Below are 14,719 nucleotides of genomic sequence, written 5' to 3'. Positions count from 1 at the left end.
CTTTCATTATTCTAAAAATACTTAATTATGTTAATGAGTGAGTATGTTCAGTTGTCACTGATTCAGTGCCTCTAAAGCTTCTATTTATTTTTTCTTTTCCAAAGGCAGGTCAAACAAACCCAACAGTAAAGCTGTTTGTAGTTAATCTGTATGGACCAGCACATACACTGGAACTGATGCCACCTGACAGCTTTAAATCAAGGTATATAATTTCCTTGTTTTGAAACTCATGTTTGATTTAACCTAACTGTCTCTAGGTTAATCACTGCCTTTTTACACTTATCTTGGACTGGAATTCACTTGATCTCAGTCCCTGTGGCTGAACATAATGATAAAATAAAAACAGCTGTACTGGACTGATGCTTCTCTTATAAATCACAGGGGTCTAGGATTTGCTCATGTTTGATGTCTTGAGAAACTCCAATTTACTAGGAATATATTTAATTAAAAATCCTAAGCTGTGGTCAGGGGAGGTGAAAACACTGTCCTGCTTCTGAGGTAGTTACTCATTCACTCCCAGCCATTGCTTGCTGTGTGCCAACTTGTTGCTTTCGGTTTCTGACATGAGATTGTAGAAGTGTCTTGAAAATGCTCACAACAGAGAATTGGGGTGTTCTCTCATTTAGAGAGAATTATTCTGAACCTTTCCTTTCATTTCTCATCCCAGCTGACAGGTGCAGTGAGGTGGCGGAAGGTGAGGAGCAATGCCACCAGATCACTCAGGCTAAGAGAGGCAGGGCTGTGTTTTTCAGGAGAAACTGCTACAGAACCACTGAGCTGATTTAACATTTCCTTTGAGGCTGAAGTAATGAGGTCTGGCTGAAACTGCTAAAGTTCCTGCATTAAGCTGGAGATGCCTGAAATTTTTCTTTTAAGGGCAGGAAAATTTTCATCCCTTCCCATGTTTGTGTTCAAGTTTGTAGAGTTGCAGTCACCTTCCTTAAATTCCCATTGTGGTTTCAGTACATATACTAATGATCTCCTAGCCCTAAAATGTTATATAATAGAGGTAATAATAACAATAATAATAATAATGATGATAATAATAATAATAATAATGACAGCAGTTTCTACAGTGCAGATCTGGCTGCTATCTAAGAGCCAGAGAAGTGCCACTTCCCCTATCCACTCAGGGCATTTTCAGATGGAGAGCACTGTGAAAAGGAAGGGTATGTTTCTACGTATATACACGTACTACACTACATTCCTGATAAACAATTCATACTGTAGTGAAGTTTGAACATATTTTTATGCATAGCTGATGGCAGAGGGAAAAAGAGGGATTATTAGGTGACCTTTTGCTTTTATTTCAGTGCTCAAGGAGTTTATGTCAGTGATAGAAAGTGATGTTATGGTTTGATTTGGACTATTAACTACTATATTAGCTGGATTCTGTATGCTAAATCTCCTGTTCCTATCCCTCACTGAATACTTTTTAAAATGAAATATTTCAGGGCCTGGGATTGGAGTTGCACTCTTTGGTTTGTTTCTTGGATCATTGCTTTGTTGGATAGGTCAGCTGGTGTTGTGATAGCTCTTGCTTTACTTTTGGCATACATTTTTGTGACTTCATAAGTTAAAATACTTTTAAGCCCAAAAGATGTAAATATTACACTCACTATACACTTGGAGTTACCATTTCTGGTTATCGTTCTGGTATCCACATGTGAAAATATCTGCTTTACTTAAATTGAAATATAAAAGCCAAAAGAAAGCTGGGCATACTGAGTTGTTCAGGCCTCTTCTGCAAATACAGCACCAGACTGGGGCTGGGTGAAGTTACAGTGAATTTCTGCCTCCTGCACCTCCTGTGTGTAGCATCAGAGCTGTACACAGCTTTGCTGTTGGTGCTTCTCAGCATCTTTGTTCTAGCAAGGAGGCTTTTGAATGTTTAATTAAATACATGTTTGTCAAAGAGTAATGAGATCTCCATCAGTTTTGGATTAAAAGCCTAATTATATTCAAGCCAAGCCCCTTGTTTGAAAGGGGGTCTGAGTTTTCAGACAAGCTCGCTCTGCTGTTGCACATCACTCAGCCGGACTGTGAAAGCTGCCAGCTGCCACCAGTGGAGAAGTGAAGCAAATAGCCTGGCTGGGATGACAGGCTGCAACAGGTCTTCTGTAACATCTCCAGCCTGACAACCTAGCAGGATTTTGTGAGGAGGGAGGCAGATTTTCCATATCGTGAGTCTGTGCCTGGAAATTCTCATGTGCTCAGCCAGGGTTGTTGAGGGACAAACAGTTACGAGCTATTTGTTAAAACAGAAGCAGAAATACAATGATACTGAGTGGGACTTCCCTTTTATCCAGAAGTCCCATTATAAAACAGTTGTTATTTTATAGCAAGTGGCATTTTAAAGTGGGGTCTGTCTGCATCAAACATTACAGACTTACAGAACTTTTTGTTTCTTTTGGCAGTAGGACTGGATTCTTTGGCAAAAACGTGTCTTCTGAAGGTACTTGGTATAGGAAAATACTGGCTTCTGTTGAAATTCAGTGCTTGTTTTTAAGCTGGCTGGAAAGTACACGGTTCATGTGTATTTGCAAACATATGTTTCACAGTTGGTAAAGTTTGTATCTATATGCAAAAATTTCCCTGGGGAACAGTACACGGAAGGACTGAGCCTTTCCAATTGTAGGAACGCAGATGCTGGGCACTTGGGTTTATTTTCCCCGTCCCTCAGCACTGATACTGTCATGCCATACAAATCCAGCATTTGAATGAACTGTATTTTTAAGGTCTAATCTGAAATATCAAGTATCTGAAATTTGTGTTTTCAAATGTTTACTTAGGGAATATTATATCACCATGGTGAAATGGGTAAGCAACACCAAGGCTGTGGTGAGATGGTTAAACAGAGCTCAGAATATCTCCATCCTAACAGTTTGTGAAACTACAACTGGGGCTTGTACCAGGGTAAGTTGTGTTAGCTTTTTTTTTCCTAAAGATCTCTTTTCAAGGTTTCTTCTGCATTTTGTTTTCATATTCAGAAAAAGATTTTTTGTAAATGAGTTTGCAGATGCAGTAGTTGCAAGCTGAATATAATTAGTCAACAGGGAGGAAATAGATGTGAGAAGATTCCAAATGTGGTAAAATGATTTCATGCAATTAACAGCTTTGAGTGACATTTTCGGAATTGCTAAGCTTTGTTCATTCATTAACTTCAGTGGAGACTGATGTTGCTGAACATCATGTACTTGGGATATAGCTAGAGCAGCGACAAGCTTGTCTTCCCTCAGATATTTTCAGCTGACTAATTTCTCCTCTCCCCCTGCAGAGTTTGATTTTAGATCCTTCTGTCTCTCACAGCTTATGTATTTTTAAGGAAAAAGGTGTAAAACTCTGATAATTCCTTCAAATTCAATAGCAGAAATAAATAACTTCAGAAAAAAAAAAAAAAGGAAAGACAAAAGGGAGACTTCATTTTTGAATGTTAGCCAAGCTGAAATACATTTTTCTATTTGAATCCAGCTGCATCTCATCCCTTGACCCTGAATTTGACTTCTGACACTCGTGCATTACATCTCCCCATTTTCACAGTCAATCTTGCATCTTGAATAAAATTGGCTTCTTTCCCATTCTGAGTCACGATCTCTTCCCAGAACCAGCTAAAAGTATAAGTATTTTCTATACATGCTAATATCAGTACCAGCAGATGCTCCAAAGTAGAGGGTATAATTTGGCAGAGTAAGTGGTTATGAGTGATAAATGTTGGCCTCTGAGTCAAAAGGCTCCCATCAATGTCTGCTACTGAAGTCAGTCCTGTTGAAGTGTTAGAAATGATTTCTGAGCTCATCTACTTCTATAGCTACAGAGTACAAGTTGCTTTTCCTGTCTCAGAAGCTATAAATAAATCCCCAAAATACGGATTAAGAGTGTGACCATGGAGATTTGTTGATTGGGTTGCTTTTTACCTGGTTCCTGCAAGCCTTGTGCCTTTTATTGAGAAAGTTGGCCATAAACCACTGTGAGCAGTCGCTTCTGAAAGGGAAACCTTTATGTGCTCCAAGGTCAATTGGACTTGTTTGAAGTAGGTATCCAGGGAGCTGTAATCCAGGATATAATGTCAGAGAGAGAGAGACTGAGAAGTCCCACTCCAGAAAACTTAGAGTGCAGCAAAGGACATTTCTAGGTGGGTGAGGAAAGAGAACAATGCAGTGTCACTGTAGTAAGCTCATCTCAGCCTCATGCCTGTACCCCTGGATGGTTCTATTCTGCACCCACTGGGGTAAGGTGAAGCTCTAGAAATCACTAATGGAAGAGGAAGGGCCTTATTGTGACAATTTAGCATTGTATCACACCATTTGATTTCAAATATAACCCTTTTTTTCCCCTAGCATTTTGCATATGTTCTCAGTTTCAAAAAGTACTGTATCAAACCAGCTGGTGTAACAGCTACAGATTTTCATTTCTCAGGCCATATATGTAAAGACACTTCTGTAGCTAATAAATCTTCATTACTTCATTGTGACTATGACAATTTGTAACAATTGATGTTTTAGGGTTTTTTTTGCAACAATGTATGTGTGGTATTTGGGTTTTTTCTTTCAGTTGGCATGATGTGAAATATGAGTAGGAACAATAAAAAAGAATAATTTGTATTTATTTTTTCTTCTCATCACTAATGCCAGACTACAACCCATTAAAACAAGGGATTGTGATTTGAAAAGGTCTCACAATTTGAGCTTGATGCTGGCTGTTTGCCCAGTGTTGATGAAGGACCTAAAATATCCAGTTGTCAGATGATGCCTAGAGGTAAAAAACAAATAGAACTGCCTTTGTAAAGCTTGATAGCTAATCAGAAAGGACTGAAAACGGCATTCTTAGGTCCCCTGTGGTGTTCTACCAGAAACTCTGAATAAAGCAGCTGACTTAGTAATTAAATTATTGTTTGTTTCTATGGAAGTGCCAGCAAAGGGATGTGAAGATTGTAGCACAGTGGAAACAAAACCCCATGAAATAACTAGTGACCTTTTGCTGAATGTGGGAGATATTTTTGATCTATAGCTTTTCCATAAAAGGAATTTTTCTTCTTTTTTTTTTTTTTTTTTTCCAGAAATATGAAATGCAGTCAGACCTGTGGCTTCCTAAACAGGTACAGTATAAGTCCTGTTTCTGGGTGTATAATGTGTCATTGTTTCATTGTCATTTTATTTAATTATGTGGTATTTTATAAGCTAATAAAATCCTGAGACACCTGTGTGGGTTTTGGAGGCAATATTCCCTTCAGTTTCCAATCTGTCTGCATTCAGTTCAGTAAGCACTTAGGTGACTGGCTGATTAACTATCTAACTCTTGGATGGTTAAAGACAGATGAGATGAATCCCATTCCAGGCATGTCCTATATACTGTGCTGATTTTTTTCTGATTAAAAAATAACCTCACTAAATTACACCCAAAGGAGTTCAAGGATTAGAGGTCATATGGGCTGTAATTGGAATACATAAGTATAATATTTCTGAATTCACACCCAGAACAGTATGTTGAACTAATATGCCAGCAAATTATTCCATTTTCATAGCTTCAGAAGAACTGTCCAATAAATGGATGAAACACATTCTATTTAAAATACATTTCAGGCTTCATTTTGCAACGTGCAAATGAGAAATCATTTTAGCAAAAAACTATGCTTTTATAGCAAACCATTTCCATTTAATATTTCTGTGTAAAGTTAGATGTGAAGAGATGTTATCACATCATGCTACAATTTGTGGTACGACCCTGATTCAGAATACCACTTCAATGTGCTTATTTTTTCCATACAGCTTCATCAAAATCAGTGATTGTTAAGCATGTTTAGCATTGTTAAGGCTCAATAATGTTTTGCTGGGTCCAGACCACTGAAACTTTTTTTTTCCTCATCACTTGCAGGCCTTGTCTCTGTCAGTAATTGTAGTCTGTAAAGGGAATTATCCTGGAAAGTCCCCCTGCATTAGGGATGAGATTACCAGGCCTTTCACTGTGAGGGAGAGTTTAACAAGGGCTGTAACCAGTGCTTTAGGACAAGAATGCACATGGCACGAACTACTTTTAGCTTTAGCCACCACATTTTTCTTAATCTTAGCAGAATAGATTTAAAACCTAAGGATTTTTTCCAGTTGACTCATGAGCACAGCAACTACCAAAACCAAGGAGAGAAAGAACTTAAGCTGATCTTTTTGTTTAGAAGTCTAATATAAAGTGTGGCAAACTGACACAATCTTACATTTATAGAACGAAGAACCGGTTTTCTCCAAGGACGGCAGTAAGTTCTTCATGACTGTCCCAGTGAAGCAGGGAGGCCGGGGCGAATTTCACCACATAGCCATGTTCATTGTGCAGGTGAGGTTTTGGTTCTGGCTGTTTTCAGTATCTTAGTGGTCATCTAGAGCTTTTACTAAGGACACAAGGCCCAGACATTTCATTGGAGTCCGAACACTTGTGTCATCGTTTGTCCTCTCCAGGTTGTCCCTTGGTGCAGAGGGGACATATTTGTAACTTCTTCCAGAATGAGTGGAGGGTTCTCTCTTTCCTAAGACCTCTTCTGTGGTAGCACATGTGTTCTCTAAATGGAAGGTACTTCCCAAGTACTTTCTCTGGAAGATTTCATGTTTTCTTTGTACCTCTGTAGGCAAGCAGAGATGTTTTCTTGTTAAACCCTTCTGTCAGTAGTAATGTTTTATAGCCACAGAAATTCAAGAGACCTGCAGAATCACTATTTTTATACTCTCCATATACGCTTTACATGCATAAGTATGATTTTAAATGTCTGTTCAGAATCTGGCCTTAAACAGAACAGTAAAGGCAGGAAATACCCTAACTTAAAATTTTGGAAGAGTTAGGACTCTTTATTACCCTTTGCAACATTTTTCAGTGGCTTCCATTTCCCAGGGTCATTACTTTTTCCAAAGAAGAATGTGAAAGAAGATAAATTTGCACTATGACTTTGAAGGTCACCAGTATGAAGTTGGGATGAACTAATAAAAGAAATTATGCCCTGGAACGGAACACTCCAAGGCATCTATTTAAATCAGCAGAGCATTAATCCAGGTACTTTAGCAGAGCCATATGAGATAGGAAGGATTATCAAGGTACCCAAAACATCAAAATAGCAGACTTGGCACCAGGACACTCTATTATCTGCCTTTATGACAGTGTTCTGGTATGAACATTATTAAGTCTGAAATATGTTCACAGTGTACTGCAAACAGAACAAGAGCAAAAGAACTTCAATGAAAATTTAACCTTAAGAAGCAAGAATGAAGATGCTCGTTCACTAGAGTAAATATATCCAGAAAGAGTCAGTGAAGATAAAAAGGATCAAAGACATGTCAAATTCTATCTTCTAAAGAAAACAGAAACTCAGATGACAGTCTGGTAAAGGTGTATTAGTACAGCAACCACATAAAAATTTACACCAGAGCAAAACTATTTAGTCAGTAAAGTCTTATTTTGGTATCTTTCCCACTATGAATAAATACCTTTAAAATACATGAAATAGTAACTCTCTAGATCTGAAAGTTAATTTGCAACACTCCCAAGAATGGTACAGATACAATCAAATTTGCCTTAAACCTGTAGGCTCTGAGATTTCTCACTACTAGAAAGCCCAGGAAACTTGATCCTCATTCAGGAAAATCTTTAAGCAAAAATTAAGCCCACTCTTATTCAATAAGGTGATTAAATATATACCTACTTCTAAACACATCTTCACAAAATTTAACCAGAATAAAGTCGAGTTGATGATTCAGAGTTTTATCCCTTTTAGGCAGAATCAGAGGCCTGGGTACTGCACAGCTCCAAAAATAAAAAAATACTTGTATGTTGACTGCCATCAGCATGAATAAACAAATTTGAATGGTATAACCAATGACAAATTTGGCTTTTAGTATGTAGTTGCTCCTAAGAAGAAGGAAATGTGATAACACATGTATCAAGCATTATTCATCAGTAAGCAACATTCTGCATGGTAATGGGGCTGACACAGAGCAGTAAAGGACAGGAAATGCGTTTGTATGATGTGTTTTACACACTGCATTAATCTGATTGTCCATTATTTCTAAAGCAAACATGGAGGCATAAAAAGTATATTAACCGTTGCACATAAAGTCTTTTGTCACATTAGATGTTTGTCACACCCAGTGAGAGCCACAGTGCCATAGCAGGTGCCCTGCAGAATTTAAAGTAGTTGGGAGATCACCAGTACCCAGATGATCACAGCTTTTCCATGATGGAGCTCAGGTAACACTGGAATTTGGCATTTGGATTCCCACTGCTGCTCTGTGCTACTCAGTACAGATATTTATTGAGGGAGATCAGCCTCTGCATGCAGCAAAGTTAAAACACAGGACCAATGTGAACTCGTGGGGACAAAGTACATTTTAATGGCTCACTTTGACAAATCAGCCTCAGTGATTAAATTAATCTTAAAACGAAGTGCTGACAAATGGTGGTCTTTCTCTGGCTGCATTTCTTTGACTGTACTTCAGAAAAGCATGTGGCAATGACACAATCAAAGCAGGTTAGCAGAAGCTTCTAATTAAAGATTTAATTAGGGAAGTGGCTGCAGTGGGAAGTGACTGTCTAAAAGATTTCTGTCTATCATAGATTATTTACTGTCTGGATGTAGAGGGATAGATGTGTGGTTTATTGTTTACAAATGCTTTTAGTAACTTATGAAATATTTAAAACAAACTAATCTCAAAATGGTATTGATTCATTTGTTATGTGTCTAGAAATTTCTTTCATGGAGTTTTGCAACTCTAGAAAGTCTCTTTTTTTCCAACCACAAAATAAGAATTATAAAGTTACTTTAATGGATCAAGGCGATAACTTCCTGCAAGCTTCATAAATTATGTATTATGGCTGTAACCATGAAAAATAACCATGTTTATTAACACTTGGCTGGGCTTTTTATTGCTGTTTCTTGTTAGATCCTGTGATCTTAATATTTAAATATCTCTTTCAATTGTTGCAGCTTTTCCCTCTTGAAAGAAGGCGTAGTCACTTAGAATAAATCACTAATTTGTATTTTAATCATTCTTGGAGTCAGCACTGAATATCACAATCTTCTTGAATGGAGGACCCTCATCATAGACATATGTACAGCATCTAGCACAATGTCCTGGTTTTGTTTGGTACTTGCAAGTCTTGTCATAGAGTTACTACATCATTCTTTCCTTGAGGATCTGTTAGAAAACAGATCAGTTCTAAGGGACTTGGTTCTGCCTTGGCAGTTCCCAGCATTTCTCATAGATATCCTTGAGCTTTTTCTGTTTTCTTGTTATTGCTGCTGTTGATGCAGAACTTTGGGTACAGTTCAGAAATACATGGATTGGAAAAAGCAAACCCTTTTTGCCTTTATAAACTTTTGTAGGCCACATAACCACTGAGGTCACAGCGGTTAGGTATGGACTGGTGCTGCAGGTTCACAAGCCACAAGGCCAGAAAGCACCATTAGATCCTCTGTCTGACCTCCTTTGTAGCACCTGCTGCTCGGTTTTGCCCACTGAAGATGAAATATAAGCTGAAATATCACCTCTTTTCTTTACTAAGTTTGTCTTGAATTTGAAAACTTAAGAATTTGTATATCCAGGCCAAGCATCATAACCCAAATACAGATAAAAACACTCTGTTCAAGCAGTGAGGGTTGAAGTTTTAATCTTCAATAGCCTAGGCCAAGATTTTACCTTTTGCAGTAGGAGCTTCTTAGTCTTCATGTTCTGTTGTTTTTAACCTGTGTCTGATGAGCAACCTACTGCAAAGAGTTGGTTTCCAGCCAAAGAGTTGGTTTTACCTGCACTGCATCCTGATGTTTCCTAATTCAGTTCCTGGTGCATTGGCTGAGAAAAGTGTCATCACATTCTTTGAAAGGATGTTTTGAATTTCCCCCTGTAGCAGTTATTCTTCTGGGCTTACAGGGGTAGAAACTGCTTCTGAAAGGAAAATACACATGCTCCCCAGCTTGTAAGCATTTGGTTCAGTTGCCAAAATTTAAAGCTACTCTTAGCTTCTTACAGGTGCTGGATAAAGAGAGGCTTCTCCATGGTGCACAGTGGAGCAGGGGAAAGATTCCCTGGAATGCTACTGTGAAGGAAAAGAAACACTAAGAAAAAGAAAGCATGTGGAATGGCAATGTCCTTAGCTTGAAGTATTGGACTTAGATTGTTTGTTGGCATCTGGGCAGCTGAAAGAAAAGTTGTGATGAAAACCAACATTGTTTTAATGACTTTGAAAAGTTTATATATGGGGGGGGGAAAGATACTATAAATTCAGGCCTGTCAAAATGTGAGGTTTGTGATTTAAAGATGTTACATTGCATATTTAAGTTTTAAAAGCTGTAATCAATAATGACATGTTCAGACCATCCCTCTGGACAAAGAAAAATATAACAAGTAAGGTGAAAGTCAATGTTTTCCATCTCTTTCCAGGCTAAAAGTGAACAAATCAGTGTGAGACACCTTACATCGGGAAACTGGGAAGTTATCAAAATACTGGCATATGATGAAAATACTCAAAAGATGTAAGCACTATTCTCTGTGTTTGTTCAAGAAAATATCTGAGTTATTAAAATGAAATCCATTTAACTGGAAATAATATATCTCAAATCAAACAATGATATTTCTTTCAGTTTTGAGCATTGCCATAACTCTGACACACCTGAGTGCCTAAAGTGCAGTTGTAAGACAATTTATCTGCCATTCTGTTGTTGAGTGTGTTTTTAAGCAGAGGGAAAAGAAGCACACCATGACATCACTTACTCACTGCATTTTTCTGAACAAAAGAAATCAACACACAGTGCAGCAGTAGTAACATTTTGGTGACTTCTTTCCTGGAATCCAGATAAAGAGTCATAGTAAATTTTTAGTACCTGATAAAACATCAAACCTTTAGTTTTTATCCTGGCTTGGTTACTGCATGAGGCCTCAGAGTTTTGGGGATCTGGTTCAATCTCATAAATTCAAATTATCTGTAGAGATTATCAGAACTCCTGATTCTTACCCAGCTCACAGAGAAATCTTTCTGAAGCCCATCTTACTGATATAGTAGAAGGAAATGCAGCACATACTTGGTGCTTTTGGGGGAAGTATAGAACTGACACAAAATGCCTGAAGGCTCCACGTTAACTTCAGTGGAACTTCCTTAGTTTTCAATTTTATCTGCCCATGGCAAAAAAATAGACATTTTCATTTTCTTTAAAATAAATGATATTTCAGCAAGCACCTTTTTGAGCCTACAACAAGACCCATCTTCTACACTAGTACTGGAGAAAACCCTTTTTGACCAGTCCTTCTATGGGTTCTGAAAATATATCCATGGATAATTTCTAGATACTCCTGGAAGGTTCAGGTGAAAAAAATGAGGTCTGGATGCACTCAGCCTGCAGAGAGGCAACAGACCTCATGTGGGTTGTCTCAGCCTCTTGAGAGGATTTCCTTGCCCTTCTTCTGCCTATCAAGCAGAAGCTTTTGGTGATCTCACCTGGGAAACACCAAGGGCTTGTCTTGGTATTCTTGCAGCAGCTTTAGCACCCAGTCTCTTTCTACCTGTAAAAACTAGATAGAAGAAAAAGTTTTCCTACAGCTCAAAAAGGCTTTTGGGTATCATAAGACCTATTGTAATAGATGATATTGTAATAGATGATATAATTTCATTGTGACCTTTATCTACCACTTGGATTTATATTGCAAACTCTGGAGTGAAGGAGAAACTTTCTCCTCTGTATTTGTAATGTGCAGGAAGGCATCCTGGTTGCTGCTGGAGCTCCCTGGGCATTTCAGGATTTAAACAGAAACTCTAAAACACTGTGTTCATCACTGTTAAAATATGAAACCATATGCCTTCTGAAATAACTACTCTGTGTACTGGGTTCAAGTTTAATCTTGGAAATTAGGTTATTATGTAAGTGGTTTATCTTCATGGATATTTGGGAATTTTTAATTTTAAAAAATGTTATTGATGGTGCCTCTCATTGCCCTAAACACTTTTCACATCAGACAGTTTACCAAACGGAGTTTAACTTTTAACTTTGTTCATCTTTTGGGCACAGTTATTTCTTAAGCACTGAAGAATCCCCAAGAGGAAGACAGCTGCATAGGTAAGAAGTATATGGGGCTGTGTTAACAGCTTCTTCATCCAAGCTGTAAGTGCAGTGGTGCTTGGGTAATGATTTATATTGTGTAACAATTAGTATGCTTGAGCTGTAGCAAGGAAAGAATCACAGCTTTTCTAAGTTAAAAATTTCAATGATACTTTAAATTTCCTAAAAAATGGAAAAAAATTTTAACACAAAATGTTTTTACCAATTACATCTTTAGTAGTCCTCTACAAGCATCTAAAAAGCTAAACCTAAATGCAAGCATTTAACATGACTGTGTTTTAAAAGTAAAAAAAAAGTCTTCTAAATAAATATATTTATAGGGTTTAATCATGTAACTTAGTGTGTGGGCGAAGCACCTCATCTTTGCACAAACCTCAGTGCTTGAATCTGAAGTTAGTGAGGCTCTTCATTGTGTCCTACTAATACTGGTACCCCACAGCATTGCTACTTATTGGATCCTCAGTCTTGCTTTGGGCAGGTTTTGGATCCTGTCCACATTGCCCAGTTTACAGAACTGAGTCCACTGAGTCATCTGAGAACAGTTTCCCTCAGGAAAATGAGGCAGTGGTATTTAAGCAAGCTGGGGGACTGAAACAAACTTTGTCACTCCAATGAGCTAATTCTTGGTTTATTGTATTTTATTACAATGTAAAATGTTTCTGATTAATTTTTTCCACAGTGTATCAACAGTGGGGTCATTGAATCGTCAGTGTCTCTCATGTAACTTCTTGAAAGACCGGTGCACATACTTCAGTGCAAAGTTTAGCCCCATGAATAGGCATTTTCTACTGCACTGTAAAGGTAAGTCAAATGCACAGTGTATAGTAGTGCATGTTTGCTTCTGAATTAATGTATACGCTTGAGAGGGGCGTTAGGCTGGAGTCTAACAGTTGGCTCAGTAGTGGGTTACTCAAAGTTCTGTACAGAGCCTGTTCCAAGACTAAGTGAAGATGTTCTGTGTAACAGCTAAATAACATGTCGGAATACAACTAAATAAAAATGTCGGAAAGCTGACATCCAATCTTAACCCTTCTGTCCAAGTAAAGGACATTGACTTAAAGTCACCCAAAATAAAAATCCTTCACCAAAAAATTTGGAATTTATGGTGATGGTACTGTGGTTTGTATCATCTTCATTATTTTGAGTATAGGGTTTGATCTTGTGTGATTATACCTAGTTAAAAAATGAGGGCCTTCTTTCTGTAACAGTTTCTCTATGTGTTTACACATGTATGTTCACAGTGTATCTGTACACACCCCCATATGTGTGTGTGTATCTTCCAAAAACCAGGTGTGGTTTAATCCTCAGATCCTCTCTATCAGAATAATTACAATAAATAACTCCTGGTGTTTTATTTTTAGCTATGTTCCAGTATGGCACCAGTGGGGTCAGAGTTTCTCTATAAACAGAAAAATAGAACACTGAAATTTATAACTTACACTCAGGAAATAAACACTGAGAAATAAGTAAGATTATAAAAAAAGGTTCAGAAAAGCATGAGACAATCAATAATAAAGTATATAGCTAGACCTGTTGTCCTTGAAACTTGTAATATTTTACACTGTCCAACCAGTACTTTTGCATAGTTAGAATCAGGCTGAAAAGGGTAGAACACAATTCATCTGAAATACATATGAATAGCCCATTTTATTTGCATGTATTTTTCTATTTCTTTTGCAACTCCACTTTTATTTTTGCACAAAAATAAAATATCTGCCAGCTTGAGCATTGAATCTATCCAAACAAACAAACTATGAATATATATTGGCTAAAATAAGGAGTCTGGTTTTATTTATTTTTTGTTGGTTGGGTTTTTTTGCGGAAATATACCTATAAGGCATAACTGATTAGAAAAAAAAATATAAAAACTGTATGGTTTATACATGGTTAAATCTGCAGCATGATGTTACAGAGCTAATCCTGAGATCCATATCTGAGTAAAGACTGCACTAGTAATGACTTCCTCATGCTTTAAGCAGAGTTTTCCCTTGTTCTTAACATAGTCCCTATGGGGTAAGTCTCAGATTTTCCTGCAAGAGGGAGGACTGGTAAATTGAGAAGTTTTTTTCCCTGAATCAGCAATGTTCCAGGGTCCAAAAGGACAGCTTCTTGTTATTATTTTAGCAAAGTATATTCAGCCTGTATTTTTTAATGTGTTCTTTTGATATAAAAACGTGGATGGCAGCAGGAAGTTGTGCATGGAATTACTCACAGGCTCATGACTTTCAGTGACTTTGGAGGTGGCAGTCGTCTGTTTGAGCTGATAAGGCTGTAGATCATCCTCCCAGGATTAAACCTACACTCCACTGAGTTACAGCCAGTAAACTGCCCTAAGCTGCAGGTCGTGGGCACGGATGATAAACCACTGTCACGAAGTTTTTCCTACCTCTAACATTAATGCACAGCTGTCACCTTGGAGTTACTCAGTGGCCTTCTCTTGTGTTTAATCAGAGCTTGGCAGTGGTGTGGCCCTCATATTCTGCCACGACTCTGTGGTGCATTGGGTGTTTGGGAGTATCAAAGTTGATGGCAACATCACCACAGAACAGGTATTAAACTCTTCTGCAGGGTGTTGCTTGTAGGAGTGTGATGTAAACTGCTTCGAGGAGACAAATGACACTGCATCTACTTGCATACTCA

The 14,719-nt window shown here is 37.8% G+C and overlaps 1 protein-coding gene across 2 annotated transcripts in view; it reads left to right on the top strand.

Moving 5' to 3' along the window:
- DPP10 (dipeptidyl peptidase like 10) overlaps nt 1-14,719 on the top strand; it is a 473,153-nt gene that overhangs the window by 433,690 nt on the left and 24,744 nt on the right. For both annotated transcript variants that reach the window (XM_050339334.1, XM_050339333.1), the window contains exons 10-16: nt 105-202; nt 2,793-2,916; nt 5,057-5,095; nt 6,214-6,321; nt 10,410-10,501; nt 12,029-12,076; nt 12,759-12,880. In XM_050339334.1, coding sequence (XP_050195291.1) covers nt 105-202; nt 2,793-2,916; nt 5,057-5,095; nt 6,214-6,321; nt 10,410-10,501; nt 12,029-12,076; nt 12,759-12,880 — 631 coding nt within the window. The remainder of the gene's footprint in view (nt 1-104; nt 203-2,792; nt 2,917-5,056; nt 5,096-6,213; nt 6,322-10,409; nt 10,502-12,028; nt 12,077-12,758; nt 12,881-14,719) is intronic.

The sequence above is a fragment of the Myiozetetes cayanensis genome, unplaced genomic scaffold (genome assembly GCF_022539395.1).
Source record: "Myiozetetes cayanensis isolate MyiCay16 unplaced genomic scaffold, myiCay2020 scf9, whole genome shotgun sequence".
In the NCBI taxonomy this organism is placed as follows: Eukaryota; Metazoa; Chordata; class Aves; order Passeriformes; family Tyrannidae; genus Myiozetetes; species Myiozetetes cayanensis.
This window is presented reverse-complemented; position numbering and strand designations above follow the sequence as displayed.